The sequence below is a fragment of the Eretmochelys imbricata genome, chromosome 8, assembly GCF_965152235.1.
Source record: "Eretmochelys imbricata isolate rEreImb1 chromosome 8, rEreImb1.hap1, whole genome shotgun sequence".
NCBI classification, from domain to species: Eukaryota; Metazoa; Chordata; order Testudines; family Cheloniidae; genus Eretmochelys; species Eretmochelys imbricata.
Genome location: NC_135579.1, coordinates 57,156,968 through 57,181,551, shown reverse-complemented (window position 1 = coordinate 57,181,551; position 24,584 = coordinate 57,156,968). Strand labels below are relative to the sequence as shown.

General features: G+C 41.8%; 1 protein-coding gene across 1 annotated transcript in view; it reads right to left on the bottom strand.

Annotated features, from left to right (window-relative positions):
- Positions 1-24,584, bottom strand: part of PLA2G4A (phospholipase A2 group IVA) — a 134,414-nt gene that overhangs the window by 91,230 nt on the left and 18,600 nt on the right. The window contains exons 2-3 of the mRNA XM_077825030.1: positions 15,267-15,425; positions 8,218-8,299 (exon numbers count right to left, since the gene is read on the bottom strand). Of these exons, the coding sequence (XP_077681156.1) occupies positions 8,218-8,299; positions 15,267-15,299 (115 nt within the window). The 5' untranslated portion in view covers positions 15,300-15,425. The remainder of the gene's footprint in view (positions 1-8,217; positions 8,300-15,266; positions 15,426-24,584) is intronic.

The following is a 24,584-nucleotide window of genomic DNA, read 5'->3' as shown; positions in this document are numbered from 1 at the left end:
ACGCAAGCAAAGCTCCATAAATACATCTGAGATCATAGTAAAAACGGAGCCAAAGTTCAAGCAGAGAAAATGGTGCATTTATAATCTTCTGCACTGATACTCCTGCATGATGCCAGGCAGACCAGCCCTTATCCTGATCCATCTGTTCATCAAAGTAGACAGAAAACTCCTTGTGGGGAAAAAATGAAGCTCTATAAAATAGTTAAACTAACTCCAACTGTCCACTATGCTTACACAAATCTAACACAAAAACTGACAGGAAATACTCTACTTTAGTCTATGACAAGCAACAAAAACAAAAAAAGCTTTCTACTTGAAACATTGCTTCAACAATAAATCTGACTGCAGGCTTAATATTGCCATCAATAATAATAATGCTGAAGAAAATTCAGAAACATCTTCAAGGGCTCTTACACCCATTAACCTAGGTTTTCAGAACAGTTATCCCATGCTTTATTGCAAGAATGATCAGATGCCTCTCACACAGCTCTGCAGTGAGATCCCCTATTCAACCTTCTTCTTTTATACAGAGACACCATGCAAGGAAAGGTTTCAGAGTAACAGCCGTGTTAGTCTGTATTCGCAAAAAGAAAAGGAGTACTTGTGGCACCTTAGAGACTAACCAGTTTATTTGAGCATAAGCTTTCGTGAGCTACAGCTCACTTCATCGATCCGATGAAGTGAGCTGTAGCTCACGAAAGCTTATGCTCAAATAAATTGGTTAGTCTCTAAGGTGCCACAAGTACTCCTTTTCTTCATGCAAGGAAAATACATGTAATGTTCCACCATTATTTAAATGGCAGGCATCTAAATCCTGTTCATGTTATACAAGCTATTAACAGAGCAGTTCTTGTGCTTCTGGCATAATTGCCAATATAACCCTCAGCTAGTTAATGGGTAGGCATCCCTGGTTAACAAGTAGGGCACAATAGCTTCCAGATTGCTACATGTCATGAAACATTTAAACTAAGCTTCACATACAAGAGATGTAGAACAGGTGTGACACACCAGATTACTAATAAGAGACTGACGTGGATCAAGGTTACAAAAGCATGGATCATGGTAGGTGGCAGTACACACTGATTCTTGTGGATGCTGTAAAGTAGCAAAGTCTAGAAATAATTCTCAGTCCTTTCCCCCTCCCCTCTCTCTGCCTCTCTCTCACTCATACACACACACTTCTGTCTTATTTCAAAGAGTTTCTCAAACAACAGTGTGGAAGAGCCACATCTGAACATTTGCTCAAAGCCTTCCTAATCATCCTTTTAAAAAACATGTCAGTGTGTATGAACTTTCCTATACCCCAGGGCACATTACTGTGGAGGAAGAATAGGAAAGTATACTGCACACTTAATTGTTTCTGTAGGCTGAACTCACAGCAGACACCAGAAGCTCTTTGCATCCCTCCATTTCCCCCACCCCCTGCGTGCAACCCCCTTTAATGCCCCCTGTGACATTCTGTAGCTTGGGGGAGTGTCCTGGAAGCCCATATTCCTCATTTTTATATAATCCTGATCTTACATATAAAGCATGCCCTGTAAGGTATCAGGGAAAGGCTATGATATGCTGAAAATAATTTCTCTATCCAGATATGTATATCATTAATGCATATGAAGTTATGAGAATAGTGTTGTATGGTGGTCACTAAAACATACTGTAAGTTGGGGAATCAGCCAGATATTAGCTCCCCAGAGGCAACAGCAAGGAAAGTAGCCAACACCCGGGCGGGATATCAATCAACCCATCAACAACCATTGTCTAGCAAGATAGCTACCATGCAATGACTCACCTGCATGAGGCCACACCAGGGGAATTGTTCAACCTTGCTGGGAGACTCAGCATTGCCCCAGACATGCCTGGACTTGTGTTTTCCAAGCACATGGACTGAAGGTATAAAACAGACAGTGGCCATATGCTTGACCCTTTCTCATGCCCCCACCTACATTGCAAGCAACTAAGACACCGAGAAGAAGACAAGACTCCAGCAGAGGTGAAATCTGTATACTAAGCACTGCAATATCTAGTGGGGTGAGAAAAACTGCTTAATCTAGTTGTTGCCCAGTCTAATAGCGTTGAGAGTTTAGATTACTTGCTTATATTTTATTTCTTTTGGTAACTAGCTCTGACCTTTTGCCTATCGCTTAATATCACTTAAAACAGTGGTGGGCACCCTGCGGCCCGTCAGGGTAATCCACTGGCAGGCTGCGAGACAGTTTGTTTACATTGACTGTCCACAGGCACGGCCACCCACAGCTCCCAGTGGCCATGGTTCACCATTCCTGGCTAATGGGAGCTGCGGGAAGCGGTGCGGGCCACAGGGACATGCTGTCCGCCGCTTTCCGCAGCTCCCATTGGCCGGGAACAGCGAACCGCAGCCACTGGGAGCTGCAGGCAGCTCTGCCTGTGGACAGTCAATGTAAACAAACTGTCTCGCAGCTCGCCAGTGGATTACTCTGATGGGACGTGTGCGGCCCGCAGGCCACAGGTTGCCCATCACTGACTTAAAAATCTACCTTTTATAGTAAATAAATTTGTTTTACTGTTTATCTTTACCAGTGAGTTTGTATGATGTGTGTGGCAATCTGCTCAGGTTTGACAAATGCTGGTGTATGTCCACTTAATGAACCGATTAATCAATCTGCATTGCTCGTCTTGGGCAGTGCAAGACGGTACATTCCTGAGGTACCGTGGTGGGAGCTGGGGGGATTTGACTTTGGTGCCTTTCTCTGTGGGAGCATTCATGCTATCTAGCTGGGTGTGGGGTTGTGCTGTTGTGCTGAGTGATAACAGCGCCTGAAGGGGTTTGCTGCTGGTCGTTTGCAAAGCATTGTGAGAGACAGCCCAGGCTGGAGAGAGTTCAGGGGGCACAGTGGTCCCACAGTCCCAGGCTGCACCCAGGGGGGATCCTGTCACACCCCCTATTGCCCCTCTCCCATCCCACCACAGGGTCCCACATTCTCCCCCCATTCCAGGGACTGTGTGCACCCCCATTTCCCACATTTCCCTCCCACCACCACTTATCTCCTCTTCCCCTCATACCAAGATCCCCCACTCTCCCACCTGCCAGAGACTTTCATAGATTCATAGATATTAAGGTCAGAAGGGACCATTATGATCATTTAGTCTGACCTCCTGCACAATGCAGGCCACAGAATCTCACCCACCCACTCCTGCAATAAACCTCTCACCTATGTCTGAACTACTGAAGTCCTCAAATTGTGGTTTAAAGACTTCAAGGAGCAGAGAATCCTCCAGCAAGTCATGCCCCATGCTACAGAGGAAGGCGAAAAACCCCAAGGGCCTCTTCCAATCTGCCCTGGAGGAACATTCCTTCCCGACCCCAAATATGGCGATCAGCTGAACCCTGAGCATATGGGCAAGATTCACCAGCCAGATACCCAGGAAAGAATTCTCTGTAGTAACTCAGATCCCACCCCAACTAACATCCCATCACAGGCCATTGGGCCTATTTACCATGAATATTTAAAGATCAATTAATTGCCAAAATCATATCATCCCATCATACCATCTCCTCCATAAACTTATTGAGTTTAATCTTAAAGCCAGATAGGTCTTTTGCCCCCACTGCTTCCCTTGGAAGGCTATTCCAGAACTTCACTCCTCTGATGGTTAGAAACCGTCGTCTAATTTCAAGTCTAAACTTCCCGATGGCCAGTTTATATCCCTTTTTTCTTGTGTCCACATTGATAATGAGCTTAAATAATTCCTCTCCCTCTCCTGTATTTATCCCTCTGATATATTTATAGAGAGCAATCATATCTCCCCTCAACCTTCTTTTGGTTAGGCTAAACAAGACAACCTCCTTGAGCCTCCTTTCATAAGGTTTTCCATTCCTCGGATCATCCTAGTAGCCCTTCTCTGTACCTGTTCCAGTTGGAATTCAACCTTCTTAAACATGGGAGACCAGAACTGCACACAGTATTCCAGGTGAGGTCTCACCAGTGCCTTGTATAACGGTACTAACACCTCCTTATCTCTACTGGAAATACCTCGTCTAATGCATTAGCTTTTTTCATGGCCATATCACATTGGCGGCTCATAGTCATCCTGTGATCAACCAATACTCCAAGGTCCTTCTCCTCCTCCGTTACTTCTAATTGATGCATCCCCAGCTTACAACTAAAATTCTTGTTATTAATCCCTAAATGCATGAACTTATACTTCTCACTATTAAATTTCATCCTATTACTATTACTCCAGTTTATAAGGTCATCCAGATCTTCCTGTATGATATCCCGGTCTCTCTCTAAATTGGCAATACCTCCCAGCTTTGTATCATCCGCAAACTTTATTAGCACACTCCCACTTTTTGTGCCGAGGTCAGTAATAAAAAGATTAAATAAGATTGGTCCCAAAACCGATCCCTGAGGAACTCCACTGGTAACCTTCCTCCAGCCTGACAGTTCACCTTTCAGTATGACCCGCTGTAGTCTCCCTGTTAACCAATTCCTTATCCACCTTTCAATTTTTATATTGATCCCCATCTTTTCCAATTTAACTAATAATTCCCCACGTGGCACAGTATCAAATGCCTTACTGAAATTGAGGTAAATTAGATCCACTGAGTTTCCTTTGTCTAAAAAATCTGTTACTTTCTCAAAGAAGGAGATCAGGTTGGTTTGGCACGATCTACCTTTGTAAAACTATGTTGTATTTTTTCCCATTTACCATTGACCTCAATGTTCTTAACTACTTTTTCCTTCAAATTTTTTTCCAAGACCTTGCATACTACAGATGTCAAACTAACAGGCCTGTAGTTACCCGGATCACTTTTTTTTCCTTTCTTAAAAATAGGAACTATGTTAGCAATTCTCCAATCATACGGTACAACCCCTGAGTTTACAGATTCATTCAAAATTCTTGCTAATGGGCTTGCAATTTCATGTGCCAATTCCTTTAATATTCTTGGATGGAGATTATCTGGGCCCCCCAATGTAGTCCCATTAAACTGTTCAAGTTTCGCTTCTATCTCAGATATGGTAATATCTACCTCCATATCCTCATTCCCATTTGTCATGCTACCATTATCCCCAAGATCCTCATTAGCCTTATTAAAGACTGAGGCAAAGTACTTGTTTAGATATTGGGCCATGCCTAGATTATCCTTAACCTCCACTCCATCCTCAGTGTTTAGTGGTCCCATTTCTTCTTTCTTTGTTTTCTTCTTATTTATATGGCTATAGAACCTTTTACTATTGGTTTTAATTCCCTTTGCAAGGTCCAACTCTACTTGACTTTTAGCCTGTCTCACTTTATCCCTTTGTGTTCTGACCTCAATAAGGTAGCTTTCCTTGCTGATCCCTCCAATCTTCCACTACCTGTATGCTTTTTGCTTTTTCTTAATCACCCCTCTGAGATGTTTCAGAGTAACAGCCGTGTTAGTCTGTATTCGCAAAAAGAAAAGGAGTACTTGTGGCACCTTAGAGACTAACCAATTTATTTGAGCATAAGCTTCCGATGAAGTGAGCTGTAGCTCACGAAAGCTTATGCTCAAATAAACTGGTTAGTCTCTAAGGTGCCACAAGTACTCCTTTCCCTCTGAGATGCTTGTTCATCCAGCTTGGTCTACAACTCCTGCCTATGAATTTTTTCCCCTTTCTTGGGATGCAGGCTTCCGATAGCTTCTGCAGCTTTGACTTAAAGTAATCCCAGGCCTCCTCTGCCTTTAGATCCATAAGTTCTTCAGTCCAATCCACTTCCCTAACTAATTTCCTTAATTTTTGAAAGTCACCCCTTTTGAAATCAAAAACCCTAGTCACAGATTTATTTTTGTTTTTCCTTCCGTTCAGTTTGAACTGAATTAGCTCATGATCACAAGAACCAAGATTGTCCCCTACAACCACTTCTTCTATGAGGTCCTCACTACTCACCAAAACCAAATCTAAAATGGCATCCCCCCTAGTCGGTTCAGCAACTACTTGATGAAGGAATCCATCAGCTATCGCATCTAGGAAAATCTGAGCCCTATTATTATTACTAGCACTCATCCTCCAATCTATATCTGGGAAGTTAAAGTCTCCCATGATCACACAGTTTCCATTAGTATTTACTTCATTAAAAACATGAAAGAAGGCTCTTATCCATATCCAAATTAGATCCCAGGGGTCTATAGCACACCCCAAGCACTATTACAGGGGAGGCTCTAGTAGTTTTCTTCCCCAGTGTGATTTTTGCCCAGACGGACTCTGTCTTATCCATTCCATCGCTTCTTATTTCTTTACATTCTACCTCATCATTGATATACAATGCTACTCCACCACCTTTACCTTTATTTCTGTCTTTGTGTGCCCCCCATTCCACCCATACCAGGGAATCTATATGCCCTCCCATTCCCTCTTCCTTCCCATGCCAGGGGTCACCCATTCCCCTCTCGAAGTCCAGGACTTTGTGAACCCTTCTATTCCCCCCTTTGTCTGGGTCCCGCATTCTCCCCTCCATACCAGAGACTCAGGGTGCACCCCCATCATTCCCCATCCCCACACTACCATTCTTGTTCTCTTATTTCTTTGCTCTTTTTTTTCTATTTCAGGATGTCAGCAGTTTTAAACAGTATTGGCAGAATTGCCACAGGGGAGATGGAAGGTGGTCTTATACTGGAATCTCTTAATGGCTTCTATCATCCTGTCCTTTCATCTACAGAAAATTCCAGAGGTGGCTGAAGATGCGTGGTCTGCTAGCCAGATGTCAGGTGTCCCAAGTGTTTCCCCCTTTTTTCACCAACATCAATGTAATTCTGCTCACTGTTGCTTAGCACATTCCCTGAAAATTGGGGATTGATCAGATGGAGCATTCAAAAGTTTTGCATTAGAGACAAACATCCAAACAGAGAAATACTGTTGAGTGGAATGCAAGGCCAGACAAGGTCAGCCAATTTAAGGGGCCCAATCAAGCTGAAATGTAGTCATTTTCAAAAAATAAGATGTGTTCGGGGCCGAGCATCAGGGGCCCAAATCCTCATGTGGTGCTGCTAGGAGCTACCACAGAACAAATAAAAAACAAATAAAAAATATTAATAAGTTGTGGTAAACCTGAGTGGTTTATCAATCACTTTTTCCTATGTTTTGCAAATGTCCCTTGTTTCAGTGTGAAAGACCCACACATACTGGAGAGACTGACTGCATAATATACAGGGAAAACAGTGAAACAAAATGCTGACTTGTGGGGGAAGGGTTTGGAGAAAAAAGTAAAAGTAAATAAGAAGTGGTGGCAGATATTTATTCTCTAATTCCTTTCAGTTATTGTGATCTTAAGTGTCACTTGTAACAACATGCGTAAAACACTGTCAGGAGGACTCCAAATGCAAAGGAACTGCCAAGGTTCCACTGCACAAGGAGATAGGCTGCAGAGAAGCCCTGCACTAGCTCCAATGTAACATGAGGGGGGTTTACTGGAGTGTGCGGGGGAAGGGACAACTGCTTTAACAAAAAAACCCTGCAAAGGAGCAACCCAGGGGCCACCGTCATTCAGGTGGACTGAAGGCTGCAGTATCAGCCCAAGCAGTGACCTCTGTGATGAACTTCAGGGGACAGCAAGTAAGGGAGACATGACCTGATAATAGCACAGTCATATCCAAAGAAGCAAAAAAATGAGAAGCTGACACCCTTTTTGGAATAAGCAGATACTTTCTTAAAACTGCTGATGTTTTTCATGGGTCATCCTTCCTAGCGGCTTCCTGTTCTGCAACTGTGTCTGTAGAAACACAGGCACAGAGTAAGTAGCAGTAACGCTGTTGCCATATATAATTCTTCATAGTGCAAGTTGCTTTATGGCTCTGTGCTGAATCAGCAGGGCTTTGGGTTTCTCTCCCTCTCTCTTTTTTTTTTTTTTTAGTCTTTCACCAAACCGCAACCTTTTGAAGACATGACAACCCCCAGTTTCCTTACACTGAGAACTCACTTCCAGCTCAGCCACTGACTTATTCTAGGTGCTGCTAGCAGCATACAACTCACTCATTCATCTTTTTTGGGGTCAAATGTGGGAGAAGAGGCAAAAGTGCCATGTGAACTAATATGAGTGAACAATGACAAAGTAAATATGTTTAAACAGCAATTCCTTGGCATTAGCAAAACTAGAGAGAAAGTACCAATGTCATGTACTGCTAATACATGACAAGCTTAGAATGCTCCCACATTGTGAGAAGAAACAACTGAATAGGTGAGAAATGAAGATTGGTGAATCAATAACAGTAATACTCACGCATATCACCGAAAGCCCCTTTTGTAACATTTGTGGCTTTCAATACTGTCACAGTTAATTTGTGTGAATACTGGTGTTCCACCTGGAAATCAAATGGCATGTGGTTAAACAGGAAATAAAACTCCAAAAACATAAATAAATTGTCAAAATAGCTTTCATTTGCCAAGGAGCAACAAAAAGGAAAATCCCCTATTCAAAATGTAAGAGAAATGCACCCTTTAATGTCTTGTAGCTTTACTGAAAGTTCAGACAATGCATTACACGTAGCCTGATGTTCCCTCAGCCACTCCTACACAACATGTTTTCCCTCACACGCTTTTTTTTTTTATTTTAGTTTCAGTGTATAACACTCCTCCTCTCCAAGCTTGGTACCTGCTATGAGGCATTTAATTAGTCAGTGACAGCTTACCAAGAAGAGAAAAGCTATTTTGCAAGATATTTTATTTCAGTTTGTGCTTGTAACGCCCTTTCAACAATAAAAATGATACAATTATACCTAAATAATGTTGCTGAATATATATGTATATTGTGCATATACTGTATGCGTATAGTTATGCATACAGAGTGTATATGTCCAGCATGTATCAAAATTCAGAGTGTAAAGAGACCCTAGTAGAGTAACAGTGAAGAGTGAACACAAAAGTTCACCAAATCAGCTATGCTCCCAGAAGTTAGAATCTCATGCAGTCTCAGGGACTTCCTGTTTTCTATCAGACCCTGAGCATTTCAAGAGAAACCTCTCTCATGGTATGTCAGCACTCCCAATGCCATAGTGTCTGAATGGAATCAGGAAGTCTAGAGACATGAAAATAGGAGGAAAAAAGCGACAGGCTTAACTGAATTTTGCTGAACCTCAAAATCTGGTTCAGGTCTGTTCTTATTTCATCCATCTAGCCCTCCAATTTGCCCATCCCTGTTATACTGTGGCGCTGAAAGCCTGTTCCATATTTTAGGAGCATCATCACTGTGTATGACAATGTAGAGAACATAGAATGCATGGCCCCGACCTAAATAATTTATAGCTGATACATATATGGGCAACAAAGCACAAGTCTGGGAGTTGAGAGACCTAAGTTCTGTTCCTGGCTCTGTCACAGACTCCGGTGTGACCTCATCTAAATCACTTACATATGCCTGTGACTTAGCTTTCCATCTGTAAAACAGGAATAATGATACATAGCCACCTTTGTGAGGTGCACTGAGAGCTACTGATGAAACACTGTATACTGCGTTAATTATTTTACATGTATATGGAAGTAGTGTTTAAAGACCACAATAAAGCTGGGCCCCATTGTGCTAGGTACTATACAAACCTATGATAAATGACAGTCCCTGTAAGCGCTATCATTAATTCTCTGCATTGGTTTCTCAAGACAGTGACTCTCAGATGGCAAATCTGACTAGCGAACAACTCGGTAACTGTGAGTCAGGGAGAACAGACAAAAACTCAGTAGCCTCAGTGGGCAACACATGCTCCTCCTAGCAGTCAGCAGTATGAAGCCAGACCACAATGACAAAACAAAATGAGAGCACATTCAGAGTGACTCCAGGAATAGGTCTTCACGACAGAGTTAGTCCAGGGGATCAGCACCCAGGTTTCATCAGCCAAGTTAGCCTAGCCTGGGTGCGAGAAGCCACATCACAAAGCCATCCCCAAATTACTGTGTTCTCTCCAGTGCTGCACTCCTTCATGGGTCTCACTAGGACTTCTGAGGCATAACCCATAGTTCTCTGTGCTGCCATAAGCTGAGCTGCCCTATGATTTCTTGACAATGGATTGTGGAAAAACTTGTCTGTCCTTCTGGGCACACAGGGAAGCGTGGGAGGGCATTGAAGGACCACCAGCACTTGAAAGATTTAACCAATGCCCTCACTGCAAAGTGAGGTTACCAGCCCAAGTGAAAGCAGAACCCAAGTTCTAACCCATACCTCAGACTGTGCCAGTGAGCCCAGATTGAAAATAACGCCAAACTCAGATAACAGGGTGTGGGAGGGGGAGCAAAGAGGGTTGGGGAAACACCCACATAAAAGCTTACGCTAACTCTGTAGTGAAGACATACCCTAGAAGTTTTAGCATGCCCAGTGCTTTTTGCCTCCCAGGTGCCAAGGCTTAAAAGAAAAAGAAAAATGTAACTTCCCATTGTCATTTTGACATTTACAGCTTATCGAGCAGTTTTACAAGATAGTTGGGGAAGGGCAGGGAAATCTTCTTTCATTGCTGCCTCTCAGTTTTTGTTTGCTTTATTAAACCTTTACAACCCAGTTAATTAGTATATTCTACTTCCACAGTGACTCAGGTCTGCTGAACAACATCTGTTTTATAATGTGGTGTTTCTTTATGGATGCTCTTTTATAGATAGGGTTATAATTAAAAGCAGCAGCCCACAATACATAAACCCACCCACAGATTTCCACCGCTAGAGACATTTGTCTTTTTGGAGGCCATTACTCTAGAGAACCAAATACCCAGAAGCAGAGAGGAAGGATGGACATTGAAAGTCAATGGGACTGAGTCTCCAACGTGCTTAAGTCATTTCTGAAAATGGAACTTAACTATATAAGTCATTTAGGCCTTGCAATAGCAAGCAAAGGAACTTCTAAATACCTCTAAAAACCTGGGCCTTAGACACTGAGGATAAACTTATCAAAAGCCATTAAGTAATTTAGGAGCCTAATTCCCATGTTCAAAAGTGACATTTTGGAAGATGGGACTTAGTCTCCTAAATTACTTAGGGGTTTTTGACAATTTTACCTCAATTCCTCTTTCTCCTGCAAAGCTAACTGAACCTCTCCAGTGGAAAAGCAGGGAGGAAATCACTCAATTATACAGGCCACCTGGATGGATTATATGAGTCACAGGAATTTCTGCCAGGAATATTCTCCTTCTGATGGCTCAGTCCACTCTGTTGTAAGGTCTGAGACCTTGTTCTTTGGCTAAGCAATAGCAGCCATATTTGAAGAGACAACAATCATAAACTAAAAGCAGGAAGTCATATCCTCACATTCTATCTAAATTACATTTAAACAATGTAATATCAGGTTGTTAAGAAGGAGACCCCGTCCTAATGGCACCAACTATCACCAGATAAAGATACAGATCTTAAGGTGGCTAAAGAAAACTTAGTTTGATAGCATTCTACCCATCAAGAAATCATTTATCAATAGTTGTGGTTATGAAATCCTCATTTCTTTATTGTTTTGTCATTATGGTCCCCACTTCCCATTGTTTAGCTGTATGGTCTCTGTCTGGTTATTTACTTGTTTCTGTCTGTTACATAATTAATTTTGATAGGTATAAATTAATTAACATGGTGGGGCAGGATTAGTTAGAGAATTTTTGTTACACTATGTTAGGATTGGTTAGAAACACTTTAGTATAATGATTGGTTAAGGTACAGCTAAACAGGGCTCAAATTTCACTATATAAACTAGGGTCCAAAAGGAATTTATTTGGGAACCAACTCCAGGACACAGCCCCAAAGATCAAAGCTGCCAGACCTCAACACTCTGCCAATGACACCGTGCAGAAACTGGAGTCCCCCAGATGGACCTGATCCTGATTGGCCATCAAGATAAGTTCATCTGTCTTATCGGGAGTGGTGAGCACTGTATGTGTAGCGTGTGAATTCTGGTTTTGGTGATTGCTAATAAATAGAGGTTGTGTAGTATATTACTGTGTAAGGCTCTTTCACTGGTAAAAGACCCCATAAACCCACAAAAGATTAAGCCCTGATTAAGCTCAGGGAAAGGGTGTCTGCTCTCAGTCAACAGGGAAAGGATGTTTGCCCAGAGCCAATGGAGGAGTAGAGCCTGGAGCCCACAGAGGAGTAGAGCCCGGAGCCCATGGCGGGGTAACATTAGGTGCTTTTCACCTGAAGCCCTAGGAACTGGGTAAGGGTGAGGGTGCCTAAATTAAGAGGGTTACACCTTGTGCCCTAGGAACTGGGTAAAGGTGGGTGCCCTTGAGTGTGTGAGTAACAGAGACTTTTGTGCGGCTAACACTGTGTACATACAAGTGTAAAATTGTCATGAGTACACTCACAGCCATCTCTTGGCACCTCATTCTCCACACACACACACTCCTATCCCTTTCTTACAACTCTTAGCTTATCCTTTCTGTCTCTTGTTTTAATGTCTTCCTATCCTCAATAAAAACTCTTTAGTTAACTTACTTTCTCTCTCTTACATATGAGGCAAGTAAGCGACAATTATTCACTATTCCCTTTAAAAAAAAAATGAGTTTGATTACATTGCACTTTACTACCATTATCCTGGGAATCAGAACAGCGCGCTCAAGTTTCACTCAACCTGTTCTGTAAAGTGAACTGGTTTTGAGTAAGAATCTTCTGTGCCTGATGAGAAATTCAAAAGTTTCATATTGTTTTTAAAGGTGCCTAATACCATTCACTCATGGGGATGCTGAGTCACATAATTTAATCTGAAGACAAGATGTAACCATGCACAAAACATACATCAAAGCATTCTATTGTATAACAACATTTTTACTTCCTTGGTACCAAATAGGAAATTTAAGCAGATAATTGGGCTAGGGAGGAAAGGGATTGTTTTGTTTAAACAACTTTAATAAAGTATATTTCCTTCTTTCAAAGGGACACTGTAAAAAAATCCACACTCGAGGCTGTATATATTTTACCTATTATTCTTTCAATCAACACCTAAACATCAATATAACTGGAGAAAGTTACAGGGAGAAAAATGACAGGTTTCAGAGTAGCAGCCATGCTAGTCTGTATCCGCAAAAAGAAAAAGAGGACTTGTGGCACCTTAGAAACTAACAAATTTATTTGAGCGTAAGCTTTCGTGAGCTACAGCTCACTTCATCGGATGCATTCAGTGGAAAATACAGTGGAGAGATTTATATACACACAGAGAACATGAAACAATGAGTGTTACCATACACACTGTAAGGAGAGTGATCAGATAAGGTGAGCTATTACCAGCAGGAGAGTGGGGGGAATCAAGGTGGGCTATTTCCAGCAGTTGACTGGGAGTGGATGGGTCATTACACAAAGTAAAATTATTTCCCCATGTTTATCCCCCCCCCCCCGCCCCCCGCTGTTCCTCAGACATTCTTGTCAACTGCTGGAAATGGCCCACCTTGATTATCACTACAAAAGGTTTTCCCCTCCACACTCATCCGATGAAGTGAGCTGTAGCTCACGAAAGCTTATGCTCAAATAAATTTGTTAGTCTCTAAGGTAACACAAGTCCTCCTTTTCTTTTTTTAGGGAGGAAAATGATGTCTCTAATTTCTGTGCTTCTAACAGTGCAATGAGTGTCACTGTCTTCCTGTAAACTCAATAACTCAACTCAGTCAATTTCCCCTTCTATTTATGTGGGGCTTTCATGAAAAAGAAAAGGGACAACATTTAAAAACTAGGAAAAGATTACTCCCAAAGTTCAGGATTTTGATTAAACTTTTCTGTGAAATTTCATATTTCAATCAAAAATTCATGAAAATGATGTCTCATTTTAACTCTTATTAACTCTTTTATTGACAATGAACTATGCTTCAACAGGAGAGGAGGAGTTTAACTACATTTTGTTTTAAAAACTGCACTTTCCCATTATATTTCTGTCCCATTACAGCAGTCCTACCAAACTTCTCTGAGCAGCTAAATAAAATATAATCTAATGCCCTGATTCAATGAAGTTCTAAAGCATGTGCTTAATTTTAAGCACATGAGTAATCCCACTGACCTCAAGGAGTTACTCAGATACTTTAAATTGGGCACGTTTTGTTTTGTTGCGAATATCTCAAACAGCTGCATCACAGATATTTTAGCTGGTGTAACATTCCATCCAGGAGAGGGAAGCGATACACATACATACTAGCCATCCGATTACAAACAGCGAACTTCAGAGTTGGCAGGCCATTTTAACTCTATTAAATAATGCGGCCTGCCAACCTGAGACTGGCATCATAACAGCCTTCACAAAGCTTCAGCGCGAATAAAACATGTGCTTGACATCCGTTGGCTGCAGACTCATTTAAAGGATGTGACTATAGGGGGAGAAACCACATAGTTGATAAGAGATCATTTCAAGGAAACATGTACTGTATTTTAGAAACTCAGAAGTTCAACATTATGACAAGTATATTAGTAACTACCTCTGAACACACACTGCTTTTCCTGCTGTAATAGGTTTCCCAAACAGAGTTACAAACAATATGTGATTTTACGAACACATCCTGCTCGTTACTGATTCCAGTTGAGATGGGATTTGTGATTCCATTGTTCAATGTGCAAAGTTTTAGTTATTTATAGACTAAGTTTGTTGGTGAAATTGGAGGATTCAGTAATGGCCTTCCCTTGACTTCAGCAGTCTTTAGTTCAGGTTAAATTATTTTCAATTTATCATGCCCGTCAAGATTGCGAGAAAAATCACTTTTAAGAGAAAGTTAAACACATTTGGTGTTGCATCTGTAGAAAATTGGTGAACTCTTCTGCTCTCAATTCTATCTGACAATCAATTCATGAGAATATTAATAGGAGGAAATATAACTATCAAATTATCAAAGCACCATATGACTGAACTGTTTGTGAGTCTTGACTCCAAAAATCATTGAAATTATGATAATTTACAATTAGTGTCTAAGGGTAATATTTGAAAAGTGCCTGTGTGACGTAGGAGCATAAGTTCTATTTTCAAAGGTGAGTTAGGTGCAGAGGCTCCAGCTAGCCACCTGAGCTCAGGTAGCTAGCCCGAGCCTTCACTGGTGTCACGTCCATGATGCTCTATTTAGCATGCTAGTTTAAGCCAAGCTAGTGCTAGTCTGTCTACCCAGGCTGTGAGGCTCACCTCCAGCTGCAGTGTAGACATACCCTTGGGAACTTTTGAAAATTTTACAAAAACATCAATAATATCTATCAAATTTATTTTAAATAAAATTCTCCTAAATCTATTCTTAATTCACCCAAATTTATATTGAGATGATGATACTAACACTATACGGTTATTGATAGTAACTGGTTGCAACAGATGATGCACAATACAACATGCATAGGAAAGTCAAATGTACTCACTGTAATGTGTTGAAATGGATCTATACAGGACATTTTAGGTTCAGATCTTATATGCAGGTATCACAATCAAAGATCTTGTTCTTTACGGATCCAATTTCACAATGGACAGACTTCAACGTAGTTCCAAAGTGGACTGTAATACCACAGCTCCTTTCATCACTGCATAATGAACAATGACCCGTGGTTAAAAATAACGTTTTCCTTCTAAAATATACTTTCTAATATAGCAGAGTAACCACCTAGGTTGAAAAGGGTTCCCAAACTTCAGACTTTTAATGAAGACCTGAATTTTGAGATAAGCTGAGGATATAAACATTTCAACCCAGTATAACCTTGATTAGCCATGTTTCTCATGTGATTCCACCCACCCTAATGCAAGTGAATGCTTTGCTCAGCTGCAATTATCCAGCATGTCATGTATCAAAGTGTTTCTCATGTTCTTGCAGCCTTACAAATTAATGAAACAGTACAGTACAATTAGAAGCATCAGTTATGTACGTTCATATACATATACTAGCTATAAATATTATTTAAGATACAGTTCAATCATTTAGCTAACAGTTTTCTTAATGTTCTCATGCAAATTCTCGGTAGCTACTGTGTGTACATTTGGTTCCTTGTTAGAAGCCAGTTTTTGCCTTAGGCAGGTGCACAGGAGTGTGTGGGAAAAGGACATATGCAGGCCTTTCCTCTGCACAAGGGGAAATGCCAGGGCTGTGTCCTGAATGCACACTAAAAGGTACAAGTTGCCCCAAAAAGGGCAGAGCAAAGTTGGCCATTCAAAGAGATGGTGAAGCATGCATACTCCCCCAGTGGTTCTGAGTGCTCTGTGAAGCATCGTGCCTCCTGGGGAGGCAGGGGCAGAAAAGGCAGGCCGTGGGGCGGAGCTGAAGAGCTAGTTTAGGAGGTAGCCAGCAGGACAATTGGATGCTTGCAGTACAAAGAATTCTGCAACTTTTTGGAGGTAATAAGTGGTTCCCATCAGGCCATTTTAATGTCTCTACCACCACCTTTGCTTTTGGCAAACTTCAGCTCAAATCACACATTCCCAAGGTCTTATATAACCACATCTAATAACCAAAAATTAATGGATTACTGCAGCTATTCAGCAGCTACCTTGGCTGGCACAATATTGCTCCTTTCTAGATTTCCATTTTAACTATGAACTAGCAGCACCTGTTTTCATTGCAATTAGTGCAGAGCTCTACTCGAGTCAATAGGACGCCAACTGAGGCCATACAACCCTCCCTCTTCCCCGCACCCCCCCCCCCCCCAAAATATTCTTTATACACGAGCACTGAGCCAAACAAAAAGAAGCCACTTGTAATATTAATTTAGGAATTGCCATAGTTAGAGATTGCCAAAAGCCCTGAAGAATAAGAGTTTATATCCCTTCCAAAACTCTTGGTACATACTTTAATACTTACTGTAAGAATTTTGGACATTTTTGTTGTTTATACAAAAGTTAAATCCCCTCTTTATACTTGTTAAACTCAATAACTTGTTGCAACAAGTTCTGCAATGCATTGTGTGAAAAATTAAGGCCATCTGAATCAGAAAGACAGGGGTTAATGTAATTTCATTCATATTTTTAATGCTGAGGCAGCTCAATCCCTAGGAGAGAGGAAAGAATGATCCCTCTCTATAACTAAAAGGAAATAGCTATTCATACTTGGTTTAATTCTAAGACCCCCAATGCACAAATACATCTTTTCATATCCTTATTTTAATATGGACTAAATTAACTGTAGTAGAAAGATCATTCAAATCATTTTTTCATTCAGGTCAGTCAAATTTGTCACTGTCACACAAATGGGCAGAATTTAACTGAAGTAGCACCCACCTATGTCAGCAACACATGTGGCCCAGTGTTTCTGTCTACAAGTCTGTTTATTTTTCCCTTGGGTCCTACCAAAAAGGAGCAGTAAAACACTCCACTATCTTTTTAAATTAAGCCTCACTAAATTAGTTATTAAGGAAATTTTGAGAATTTCAAAGCTCCTCAGGAAGAGCATAAAATAAAGGATATTCAATAACTGTAAGCAAAAGGAAGTTTAGGAGCTATAAAACAGGGAACTTGCGGCCTCCTGAGACAACAGCCAACAACCCAAGAGTTAACATGGGTCAGCAAAAAAGACTGTACTAAAGTGAGGAAACTGGAACCAGGAAGCTGCTGTAAGTTTGAGACTTAAGAGAAGATTTTCACAGGCACAGGCACCCATCTCCCACTGACTTTCAATGAAAGCCAGGCACCTGTCTTTTATGCCTTTGAAAATCTCTCCATAACAATTCAGTCAAAAGCTTGGTCTACATTTGAAAGTTATACTGGAGTTACTAAGTTGATTCAGGGTGTAATTTTTTACCAGTACAGCCATACCAGTATCAACCTTAGTATGGGCAAAGTTGTAATGGTATAAAGGTATCTTATACTGGTATAGCTCGTCCCATTTGCCTACAGGAAAAGCTATATTAAAGGTGGAGCTGGTAGCACCGTCTATTATTGAGGTTGGCTTACACTTCCCATTCTAAGACCCTGTTTTCAATTATTTATAATTTGGCCAGACTTGGACAGACAGAGCTGAGTGTCTGTCCCAGGCTGACTTGTTTTAAAAAATATCTGCCAAAACTGTTCAGTCATTTCCGAGAACGAGGCTAGGAAACAATATGTAGTTTCGCCCGTGGTCAAAACTTGTGGCAACCTTTCCCTTGAAAAGCTCTAGCGCCCTCAAGCTTTGGAGCAGGAATTTGAAGGTTGGAAGGAAGTCACCTTTATCCCAGGGATGTTCATTTTGCTGTCCCCATGAAAATCCACTCAAATTTGGCTGATATAAGCCTTTGAAAAACTGCTGTTTTCACATGCTCAATACATCCACTCTTCCTCTCTGATGGACCAAAACTTTGTTGTGCTGGAGAGGCTCGTGTGGGCTAAAGACCTACATCATCTGGAACTTTCATACACATGGTAGGGTCCCCTTTGGTGAGCAGGTCTGAGGCAAAGTTCCTGATTAACCACAGTCCAAACTTCACAAGACCCAATGGTGGATCAGGTGCATATGGAAGACCTTTTAGTACTCTGCAGCTGTGAAGGAGGATGAGGGCTGCAGCAGGAGGGAGACCCCTGGTTGTCTCGAATCTCCTTGCCACTGGGTCAGGGTTTTCCTCCTGTCTGTGCACTGGTTTCCCCACATTAAAAGATTTCACGTGCAGACTTCTGCCAAAGGGCTCACACCCGCACAAAGCCCTGCGGTGATGGACAACTGGCGGTGAAGACAGGAGCAGTGATCTCTGGGAGTTTTTAATCACAAATCTACAAGCAGGCAGCAGCCGCGTGACAGTCATCTTCTGATTGAATGAGACAGAAGTACATTTCAGGAGCAGCGACTGTGACTGAGCAGGCCTTTTCAGGATCCCCTCTGCTCACCCTGAATGGGGAGGGGGATAGAAAAGGTGCTGTAAATACAGGCTGTCTCACACTCTGGCAATTGGATGACCGCATCCAGTGGGATCACTCAACTCCGCGGCAGAAACATGAGATTTAAGACAATGAATTTTGCCACCTGGAATGTCCGCACCCTTATGGACTCTCAGCACAGTGAATGCCCAGAAAGAAGAAAGGGCAAGACTCAACATTGACATTGCAGCGCTTAGTGAGACACGCCGGGCTGATGAGGGCCACTTAAAAGAGAAGGCTACACCTTCTTTTGGAAAGGAAAGCCACCTGAAGAGAAACGCATTCACGGGAGCTTCCCATGTGGATCAACGAGCATCTCATGACTGTGACTCAAGCTCACCAACAACCAATATGCCACAGCCATCAGTGCCTAGACCCCACCACTTAATGATGAGGAAGACAAGGAACAGTTTCATAACACTCTTGATGAAGTCCTCACAGCCACACTTAAGGTAGACAAACTTATCCTCCTGGGAGATTTCAATGCCAGAGTCAGATGGGACTCTCAACTCTGGAGCAGCAAAATAGGCAAAGAAGGGGTGGATAATGTAAACCTCAATGGTATTCTTCTCCTCAGCAAATGTGTGGAGCATGACCTGCTCATCACAAATACCACCTTTAAGCAGAGTAACAAATTTAAGACCACCTGGAAACATCTTCTGTCCAAACACTGGTACCTAGAATCATAGAATATCAGGGTTGGAAAGGACCTCAGGAGGTCATCTAGTCCAACCCCCTGCTCAAGGCAGGACCAGTCCCCAATTTTTGCCCCAGATCCCTAAATGGGACCTCAAGGATTGAACTCACAGTCCTGGGTTTAAGCGGGCCAATACTCAAATCACTGAGCTATCCCTCCCCCCATACCTCCTTGACTATGTTACAGACAGAGCTCGAGATTACACCGATGTCCATATAACACAAGCCATGAGAGGTATAGATCACTGTTGGACAGACCATCGATTAGTAAGATCAGTCATGTATCTGCAGTTTGTGCCACACCCAAAGACTAAGAGAAATCAGTATAACATCAAAGCACGTCAGGACCAAGCCAGCTGCGAGATGTTCCAGCAATACCTGTCTGAGAAACTCTCTGACTTGCTTGTTAATATCACTGATATTCAAGAGCACTGGGATCAACTTAAAAATACCATTCGCAGTGCATGTGCTGAAAATATAGGATATTCCACCTGACTTTAAGAATAACAACATTGTTACAATATTCAAGACAGGGGGCAAATCTTTGTGCAGGAACTACAGAGGTATTGCCCTCCTCTCATTGCAGGGAAGATCCTTGCCCAGATCCTACTAAACCGCTTTCTCCCCCTTGCAGAGGAACTCCTCCTTGAATCACAGTGTCGCTTCAGGCCATCCCAAGGCACAACTGACATGATCTTTGTGGCATGACAGATTCAGGAGAAGTGCAGAGAGCAACACCAGGAACTGTTCATGGCATTCATCAATCTAATCAAGGCCTTTGACTATCAATCATAATGCCCTATGGGAGATGCTGTGTAGGTTTGGCTGTTCACAGAAATTCATTTCCATCACCAGATTAATCCATGATGGGATGACTGCCATCATTCTGCGCAATAGCTCAGAGACCGAACCATTCATCATTCGCACTAGTGTCAAGCAGGGCTGTGTTACTGCTCGAACACTCTTCTCCATTTACCGTGCTGTGATCCTGATTCTCATCTGTGACCGCCTCCCTGATGGAATCGTGATTGAGTATCATATGGACGGTGAACTCCTCAATCAAATGTCTCCAAACAAAATCTAAGATCACAAGAATTGGAATTCAGATGACCGCATCATTCTTGCACCCTCAGAGGCCAACCTGCAAAGTATCCTACATCTTTTTGCAGATGCCTATCGCAGCCTTGGTCTGTCTCTTAACATCGGGAAAACCAAGGTACTCTACCAGCCCTCACCTGCACAAACTACAGTTTGTATTCCACAAATAATCAGTGGAGAACCCCTGGAAAATGTGGACCATTTTCCATAACATGGCAGCCACCTCTCCCAAACAGGCAGCATTGACACAGAAATTGAATACAGGATCTGCTATGCCAGCACATCCTTTGGAAGACTACTCAAACAAGTCTTCAACGGTAGGGATCTGCAAATAAGTATCAAGATCTTGGTTTACAAGGCAGTTGTCATCCCCACCCTTCCCTATGGGTGTGAGACCTGGGTAACCTATAGATGACATCTCAAGCGGCTGGAGTGGTTCCAACAGCACTGCCTCAGGAGGATTCTCAGGATCTGCTGGGAAGACTGACGCACTAACATCAGCTTCTCGCTGCAGCCAATATCAGCAGTATAGAAATGCAGGTCATGAAACACCAACTCTGCTAGGGTGGCCACTGTGTACGTATGCCTGACATTCACCTCCCAACGCAAATACTCTTCTCTCAGTTAAGTCAGGGGAGAAGAGCTCAGGGAGGGCAGTGGAAGCGCTTCAAAGACATACTGAAATTACACCTTAAAAAGGGAGGCATCAACCCAACACACTGGCAGGACTCAGCACAGAACAGAACACAGTGGTGCCACACCATACACCAGGCCACAGCTCACTTTGAGGAGAACAAATGTGCTCATGAGACAGAGAAGCAACACAGGAGGAAAAAAAGGGCACAACAGTCCAGCCAACAACTATGTCTCCAAGATTACACCTGTCACTTCTGTTGGAAAATCTGTAGGGCACAAATTGGGCTCCTCAGCCACTTAAAAACCCACCAACGAACCCCCTTGGCAGACATCATCCTCACATCGAGGGATAGCTGAAGACATTCACTCTCACTAAGACCTCACTAAGATGCTTTATACAGACTACACAAAGAGAGAGAGACCGTTAAAAATAAATTAAGGTTGCAAAGTTGAGCATTCAAAAGTTAAGAAATGCCAGAATTAAGGTTTCCTGTGCAGCCTTAATTTAGCATTGCTGTGATTATGCATTATGATTCAGACTTTAATTACATGATCACATACTATTTTTCCCCACAAGATTCCTGCCTCAGTGCACAGCACTGACTCAAAATTTTAGACAACCTCTGTTTTTGAGACTGCTGCCAAAAGAAACAGTAGATATAACACAACCATGATCTAAAGTTGTTACTACAGCACAGTCTACTTTAGAGAAAAGTAATTTTAAGCTCAACCTAAACCGAATCTGTGAATTCCTGTATTTGAATGATCATTCAATTTCAATTATATTCACCTGTGTGACACAGTACATGAAGGGATATGTGCTTAGATTTGAAATTAAATTAATTAAGTTTAGCAAACTGATTAATCTTAGAATCATAGGACTGGAAGGGACCTTGAGAGGTCATCTAATCCAGTCTTCCGCTCTCCTGGCAGGATCAAGTATTATCTAAGACCATCCCTGACAGGTGTTTGTCTAACCTGCTCTTAAAAATCTCCAATGATGGAAATTCCACAACTTCCCTAGGCAATTTATTCTAGTGCTTAATCACCCTGGCAGTTAGGAAGTTTTTCCTAATGGCCAACCTAAACCTCCCTTGCTGCAATTTAAGCCCATTGCTTCTTGTCCTACCCTCAGAGGTTAAGAACAATTTTTCTTCCTCTTCCTTGAAACAACCTTTTATGTACTTGAAAACTGTTATCATGTTCCCTCTCAGTCTTCTCTTTTCCAGACTAAACAAACCCAAATTTTTCAATTTTCTCTCATAGGTAATGTTTTCTAGACCTTTAATCGTTTTTGTTGCTCTTCTCTGGACTTTCTCCAATTTGTCCACATCTTTCCTGAAATGTGGCACCCAGAATTGGACGCAATACTTCAGTTGAGGCCTAATCAGCACAGAGTAGAGTGGAAGAATTACTTCTCATGTCTTGCTTAAAACACTCCTGCTAACACATCCCAGAATGATGTTCTCTTTTTTTGCAATAGTGCTACATTGCTCACTCATATTTAGCTTGTGGTCCACTATGACCCCCCAGTCCCATTCCGCAGTACTCCTTCCTAGGCAGTCATTTCCCATTTTGTATGTGTGCAACATGTGGCTCCTTCCTAAGTGGAGTACTTTGCATTAGTCCTTACTGAATTTCATCTAGTGTTCAATTCTTTGCTATTTTATTGGTATTAATAAACTAGATCCTATTTTATTAGTCACATTGAATATTGTCTTGAAGGATCATAGGTTAGTTTGATAATTTTGATAACAGAAAAACAGTCTTCTGATCAATTATTTATTTAACACTATAGTCATTTGCATATCAAATATACTGTTGCCAAGCCATGCACCTCTTAACATTAGGTTCCCAATTCAAATTCAGCTGAGGTCAGCGGAAGGTAAAAATTTGTCATCTGATGACTGTTTGGGGATTTATGTGAAATGCGTTTTGTGGACTCAGTCCAGTTCACAGGGTCCACATAACAAATGACACTATAATTGCATCTAGTTGCCAATGCCCACCCTATATAAAAAGTGAGGACTTCAAGCTCAATCACTAAGTCCAGCTTCTTTCATGACGTCCAAGGACATCATGCTACCCTTATTCATGTTGAGCTGTAGCGTACTCTGCAGTTAGCCCCACTGACAAAAATTATGTCAGAAAACAAATAAGGTACAATTCGGTGTGAGTGTAGCTGGCAGAATCCAGTCTTAAGTTTATAAGAAAACTGCAAAAGAAAAAGAGGACTGATTATCCCAGGTCTGTGCCAACTTGTTTTTGTTTAAAGACATCAAGGTCTGGGAAGAGAAAACACTTGAAAATTGAAGGAAAATGAATAAATGTGACACAGGCATCTATGAAAAACATGTCCAAGATAATAACAGGAAAGATACAGAGTAGGTTTGATCTTGACTCAGGCTTCTGGTGTGAATGTCATCAAAAGGGTTGTATCTACTTTTATCAGATCAGATTGCAGGATTTTATTTTCCTCACAGCATATTAATGTGATTGTATAATGAATAATTTGTTTCAGAGTGAATTTTCTAAGAGTTCAGGGGAAAACATGGAAGTGTTATGTCTTAATTTAGTTCTTTGGAGCAGGGACTGTGTGTATGCACTGCACCTAGCACAATGGGACTCTGATCTCAAATGGCAACTCTAAGCCTTATTAATATATATTGTTTTCTCCTTTGTTCTTTCCATCACAAAAAGTGATACCTTGCTGACAAAGGAGGAGTAGTGGGAAGGATGAGCTGGGAATGGTAGAGGAGAAGCCCGGTGTGCCCCATTTCTTGGAAGATGACTTAGGTGGACTATGTGAGAGAAAATGATGCAGCGAGAGTAGCTGCGGAGGAAGTTCTGTGGTCGGGAAGGCAGGCGTCAGAGTGCCACAGGCTGGCAATAGTGAGAGATAAAATCATGGATGCCAGTGATATTTTTGGGAGATGAAGCAGGCAAAGGGAAGAGGAGAAAAAAGGGCAGGTCTGAGGTTTGAAAGGGAGGTTTTAATTGGGGCAGAGCTAGTGATGAGGACAGGGGCTGGGGCTAAGAATGAAAGGATGGCCGGGGTTGGGGCAGATGTCAATGGTATATAAAAGCCAATGTGTGTAGGGGGAGGTAATCAGACCAGTGATCTGTAGACAGCTCTCTGGTACCTTTTATGAAAACCTACTTTACAGTACCTTCCCATGAAACGGTAGACAATACTTGATGAGTCAGAGGAATTCAATAATCACATAAAATACCTAATCAGTTGCACAGTGTTGAATATGGAGGGAAAATATTTCTTCCCAGCCTCTGCAAGGAATTAATTTATACCCTGAAGCATGAGGTTAAAGTTACCCATAGGTTTGTCTGCATAACTACAAGGGTTTTTTTATTCCTCACATAAGTTGCCAGTACATTTTTCAGACAAGTATTGTGTTTGTCCTGGTGACTGAGCCTCATAA